Genomic DNA, 6,507 nt, shown 5'->3' on the forward strand with positions numbered 1-6,507 from the left:
TTGCACAAAAATCGACTGTTTCCAAGCCTCGGTAACCATGAACTTTTGGTTGTCGGGCATGTCGGCCCGAGCACGGGAGGGGTCCCTCGGCTTTGGTGAACTTTTGCATACCAAGGGTGGTAAGCCAAAAGAACATTCTTTCTTTGCCATCCTTTAAAGTTGGCACCGTGAACTTCGCGAGTTTCTCGGCCCAGGTGGCACGGCGGTGTGGGTTGTAGGAGTAACCGCCGGTGCAATATTCGCGAGAGGGAGTTCCGATTGCAGGCGAGTTCCGCCTCAATTGCCATTATTTCTTTGTCACCGCTGTCAAATCGATAAACTGTTTTTGTTAATAAAACGAGAATAGCAATTAAATCACAAACTTAAACGATGAAGATTTTATTTCTTCAAATCGCGATATAATTATGAACTTTGGTATTCCAACGAAGTTTTTATATCTTCGAGTCGAATACTAATATTCATATGGAGTAGAAAACTACACAAGTTTTAATCTCCTTAAAAAATCGATTATAATATTATATATAATTTCCTTAAGATTGTTCGCAAAATAATCTGTATAAGTTTAAATAAAGTTTCAACACGATCTGTAAAACACTTAGTAAAAACAGATTACACAGTATAAAATACTTAACAGTAAAATACTTAAAACCAGTAAACTACAGAAACTGAAAAATGAACGAAAACGATGTTGGAAAAATAAAAATATTTTCGAAATATAATCAAGCCCACTTAGTTCAAAGTGTGTCCTTAAGGAAATTATTCCCCTCGCGGTACTCGAGGTTGATGGAATATCCCCTCCCCGGGATAGAACGATTATCTTACCGGAATAGTAGTACTCCAAATTCGGAGTAGCGGCGAACCACTCAACGGCAAGAAGGTGTATCACACGAAATAGAACAAAAGAGTTTTGGAGAGAAAGGTTTTTATTTTGTTTTTGAGCGCAGAAAATTAGTTATGAATTTTGGAACAAATTAGGAATTTATACCAGTTGGAGGTACTGATTCTGAATGTTTGCAACCATTCAGATCAGTCACCAGGTTTTTAGAGGGAAATTCGAAAATATCCAGGAAGAGAAAAACGGACCGGGTCGGTCACAAGTCGCGGGTCAGGGTCGATCCGCGTTGGATGTTTTTTGTTTTTTTTTTCCTATTTAATTAAATAATTAAATAAATAAATAAATAAATAATTAATTAAATAATTAAACCGAACCGGAGGCAGAGCCGAGGGAGCGACGACGACGGCGCGAGGGGTCCTTCCCCCCTCAACCCTTTTAGCAACTAGAGAAGGTGTAATGTGATATATACACCTCTCTTTTCCTCTCTTTTTCCTATGTGGGACAAATGCTTTAACATAAGCAAAAGGGACCTTTTACATTCCCTTCACTTTTCATCCCATCATTTCCCATTCACCAATATCAAAACCCAACATGTACATGTAGAAGTAGAAAGAAGCAAAAATATTACTATCAGAAGAGAAACACAAAACATGGAATGCACGAAGGTTGCTCCTGGTTGTCCATGTGTATAAGAATGTAGGTTTTTCTAACATCCAACCATGTGCATTTAACAATACTAACATGCAGCTGTCCATGTCCGAACAGACAGCAAATTTTTGAAAATCTAGAATAGGGTGACACCAAACAAATATATAGCATAAACTTACAAGTTTTTAGCATAAAGATATATAATTCAAATTTAATATAACTGAATTCTTGCTATATAATATTATGATTGATACTTAAACTTTTTTAAAAAGTAAGCCAACTTATTTTGTCATTTAAGTGCTCTTATCAATATATTGTTAATAACATGTATTTTGTTCAGGAAAATACATAAATACGGCCCCCAACGTATATTCGGATTAATTATGACGCATCCAACCTTTGCGGGCAACCTCTTACCCCCCTGGCCTTATTTTTTTTAGTGTTTTTGTGGCCTTTTAGGCTGACATGGCACCAAAAAAAAAAAATTATAATTTAAAAATGGCGAGTGAGGGCAAGAAAATAGTTTTTATATTTTAATAAAAATTAGTTTTTAAAAATTTATTTATATTTTATCCTCTCACCCACCTCCACCCTCCCTTTCTTCCACATTTCAATTGTTAAAGCTACTAATTGCAATTTTTCAAACCTTAATTCTTTATGCCCAATTGTTAAAGCTTCAATCTTTATTGATTTCGGAGAAGATTTAGCCTAGTTGGAGACTAATCCAAATGCTAAATGTGAGTCCTTTATCTCAACAAAATGTGAGTCCTTTATCACCACCATTATCACCACCGCCACCACTGCCACGTCAGCACCACTGCCATCCACCACCACCTCCAAAATCTGTGCATTTTGCTCCGAAGACGACAACCTTGGAGAGTAAACACTCTAACCATGATAAAAACAACGATAAAAAGCACGATAAATCTCATGGGAAATCGAAAAAGAAGGCAAATTGGGGGAAGAAACTAGGATTTATGTTTGTTGGTGTTGCTGGGTCTCGCAGGTGTGTGTGTTGGGATTCTTGTTGATCAAGAGAAGACAATTAACTTTGAGTATTTGGTTTTGTTTCTTTGCTATATCCGTACAATCTCGATTTTTTTGGGCGGGGGGGGGGGGGGGGGGGGGGGGGGGGGGGGGTGGTGGCGTCCGAAATGAAAAAGAAGAAGAAGAGGGGGGGGGGGGTTATGATGAAATAGAATGTGTGCGTTAATGGAGGAAGAAAATGGGTTGAATGTTTCTTGAAGATAAGCTCTTTATGATTGATGATTAAATTGAATGTGTGTGTTAATGGAGGAAGAAAATAGGTTGAATGTGTGTGTGTGTTAATGGAGGAAGAAAATGGGTTGAATGTGTGTGCATTAATGGAGGAAGAAAATGAGTTGAATGTGTGTGCATTAATGGAGGAAGAAAATGAGTTGAATGTGTGTGTGTTAATGGAGGAAGAAAATTGGTTGGTTAATTTCTTGAAAAAATATTTATGATTGATGAAAGAAATTGAATGTGTGTGTGTTGATGGAGGAAGAAAATGGGTTGAATGTGTGTGTGTATTAATGGAGGAAGAAAATAGGTTGAATGTGTGTGTTAATGCAGGAAGAATATGAGTTGATTGAAGAAGAAGAAGAAGAAGAAGAAGAAGAAGGGTTTAGTGATGAAGAAGATAAAATTAGTGGAGGGTTTAATGATTAATTAGAGGTTAATTAGTGTAAATATAATTAATAAAAGAAAAATCAAATGAAAAAAAGGAAAGGAAAAGTAGCACCAATGTGGCAGTGACGTGGCAGAGAGTGTGCAACACTCTCCACTGTGCAACTGGGCGTTAAAATTTTTTGGTGCCACGTCAGCCTAAAAGGCCACAAAAATACTGAAAAAATAAGGCCAGGGGTGTAATAGGTCGCCCGCAAAGGTTGGGTGCGTCATAATTAATCCGAGTATACGTTGGGGGGGTATTTGTGTATTTTCCCTATTTTGTTCCATACTTTATTCCGCATTAAATATTACATGGATTTACTCACAAGTTATGGGAATAGGTACATTTTCTACTCCCTTCGTCCCAAAATAAGTGTCACCTTAGCAAAAGAAATTTGCCACATAATAAGTATCACCTTAGAATTCAAGACAAAAATTCTCAAGTGTTTCCAACTATGCCCTTATCATAAAGAAGTAGTCCTTTTAATATTACTCAATTCTCAAAAACATTTAGTAAATAGGGGTAGTTTAGTAAACTCCATGTTATATTTACTGATTTCTTAATGGGCATGATTTTTGCTAAAGTGACACTTAATTATTTGGGTTAATTATTTGGGACGGAGGAAGTATTATATAATGTGGAAAACCGAAGTGTTAATCAGCTGTAACATTCTCCTCTCAAGATTCCATACATACATACTCCCATTTACTGATCCATTATGATTAATTGGACCTTATATAGCTTAATCTCTCAGTTTTGAATATGCACTGTTTAAGAATATTGATGGCTTTTCTAACTCTTATCCATGTGAATGTGTGATACTAAAAACAATATGTAGCTGCGTGCGTGTCCTACATAACTACACTTTATTTAATAAACCCTTTGCTCTTCTTGTTTTCCAATTGATCAGCAGGGATTAAAAACAGCAAGTCAATGAAGCTGTGATTGCTTAACAGATAGATCGTAGCTATAAAGCGATTCAATAGAGATTTTTAATTATCTGGGGATTATGATAACAAGTTTAAGACACTGCTCATAAAGTACTATACTGAATTTCAGCATTGGCGTGCCACGATGTGAAAGCAAATATAATATGACTGGTACTTATATGAACCAAGAAGGAGGTGAGATTGTGAGTAGTAGTCATCACGATGCCATTTCGGAATAGGAAATTCAATAATCCAAGAAAGTTATAGGATGAAAATCCTCTTCCAGAGTGTTGTAGATTTTTTTTTGGTTTCCTTTTTAACTATTAAGTTCACCTAATTCGAGAAACATTCTCTTGCCATAATGTAAAGTTAAGTACATGCAATAAACGCAATGCGGTTTGATTCTTCTTTGGACTAATAGCAAGATCTTAAGGCATCGAATTGTCTATTTAATAGAATTCATTAAATTACAAAAATCCTAGAGAATGTTGTCCTTATCATCTATTATTGAGTCTGTTTGAGAGGGGAGACTCTTTGAGCAGTGGCGGATCCAGGATTTTTACTCAGGGGGTTCGAAAAAAATAGCAAAAGCTAAATATAACATTAATGTTGTTTCCAGGAATTGAAGCCAAGACGCTAGAGACAATTTTGAACATCCTGAATCACTTGAGCTAACCTATTGCAATTTGTTCAGGGTATTCAAATATATATATATATATATATATATATATATATATATATATATATATATATATATATATATGTACATAAACACAAAAAATCTACCCTATATATACACTTTAATTTTTGCCAAGGGTGTTCGGGTGAACACCCTCACTGGGCTGTAGATCCGCCCCTATCTTTGAGACTTTTTTTTTTTTAATCAAATATATCAAGTTACTTTAGATGGGCCAGCGTTCTGTTTTAGTTCATGCATTTGTAAAAGAAAGTTTGAGGTTGATAACTCAAATTTCTTCTTGATTTTTAAATTTTTACTTAAGCATCCTTCTTTGTAATATCATCATAGAATGTAATATAAACTCTGTGATGATCATAGAACATTTAGTTGTTCTCTAGCTCTTATTTCTTGCACGCTTGTTAATTAGTAGAGGTCTCATTACCTCATTAGGATTGGTGAAGTAAGGTGTAGCCCCCCACCCCCGCGTGTGCGCGCTTGTACTTCTCCCTATTGAGGATTAGTTTTATTATTAATAAAAAGGTCGCTAGACACACTGTCTAGTGGGGTACAAATTCACATAAAAAATTCGTTTAAGATCATTCTTTTTCATAAGAGATATTTATGGGGGGAGAGGGGAGGGGGAGTGGAGAGAAAAGAGCAAGTGAGTAAAAGTGTATTGATGGAAATAGATCCCTTTATTAATGGAGAGGGTTACTAACGTTTAAATACAGTTATATTGTATTTTTTCTTTTCAAAACATCATATTTATTATGAAACTATATATAATTGCAAATAAATAAGAGAAGCAAACCAAAAATAACTTTGTAGAGAGGAGGGAGAGATTGTATTATCACTTTTCTTGATGTTACAAATGAGAAACAAAGCTCCCTATTTATAGAAGAGTTTTGCCTCTAAACCTACAACATATACAACTTGTACAAGTTGCTCTACAACTTGAACTTGTACACAACTTGACACAACTAAGATACAACTTGCAAGTGCAAATTGTATTTATCACTTTAAGTCAAGTGGTACAATTTACACTTCTACTTGTATAATCATTAATAATATATCCAAAATAAAACTTGACAAAATGGTTTATAACACTCCCCCTTGGATGTTTATTAATAGATTTGTGTCTCGTTAAAACCTTACTAGGAAAATTCCAGTGGGAAAATCCTAGTGAAGGAAAAAGAGTACACGTATCTAATAATACGCATTGCTAGTTGCCTCATTAAAAGCCTTACTAGAATAACCCAAATGGGACCAAACCTTGGCTAAGGGAAAAAGAGTACAATGTGCATTTTACTCCCACTGATTAAAGCATTACATAGCTCTTGAAGATGATACATTCCGATCTTGTATACCAACTTATCATATCTTGAGGTTGGCAGAGCCTTTGCGATCAGATCTGTCAAATGATCATTTAACGAACTAGTTGATCATTTGCATCTTTATTACTTAGATAGAGTTGCATCATCACCATATAATATTGTTGGAATCACGCCAAGTAAATTCTTGACTTGCTTCATAAATTGTTGTTATCCTTCTATGATTTGATTATCATGTAAGACAGCATGGTATGACAGTAATCCTTCATGCAAATAGATAACATATCTGCATCGAACTCTTATGTTGATCAGATGAATGCCCTATATATCCAAAACACTTGACAACATTTGTTAGGATAAACACATTCATGCCAGGGCTTTCACTGACAATATGC

The 6,507-nt window shown here is 35.4% G+C and overlaps 1 protein-coding gene across 1 annotated transcript; it reads left to right on the top strand.

Annotated features, from left to right (window-relative positions):
• The first annotated feature begins 2,211 nt into the window (after positions 1–2,211).
• Positions 2,212–4,341, top strand: LOC132062053 (uncharacterized). Its single transcript, XM_059454704.1, has 2 exons — positions 2,212–2,489; positions 4,233–4,341. Exons 1-2 carry the CDS (start codon positions 2,212–2,214, stop codon positions 4,339–4,341), a joined length of 387 nt encoding a protein of 128 aa, XP_059310687.1.
• The last annotated feature ends 2,166 nt before the right edge of the window (positions 4,342–6,507 follow it).

Source organism: Lycium ferocissimum, chromosome 7 (assembly GCF_029784015.1).
Source record: "Lycium ferocissimum isolate CSIRO_LF1 chromosome 7, AGI_CSIRO_Lferr_CH_V1, whole genome shotgun sequence".
Lineage (NCBI taxonomy): Eukaryota > Viridiplantae > Streptophyta > Magnoliopsida > Solanales > Solanaceae > Lycium > Lycium ferocissimum.

Coding starts and splice junctions, on each gene's coding strand:
- LOC132062053 (XM_059454704.1), top strand. CDS start 2,212: ATGCTAAATGTGAGTCCTTTATCTCAACAAAATGTGAGTCCTTTATCA. Junction 2,490..4,232: donor GGTGTTGCTGGGTCTCGCAG/GTGTGTGTGTTG, acceptor ACTGAATTTCAG/CATTGGCGTGCCACGATGTG.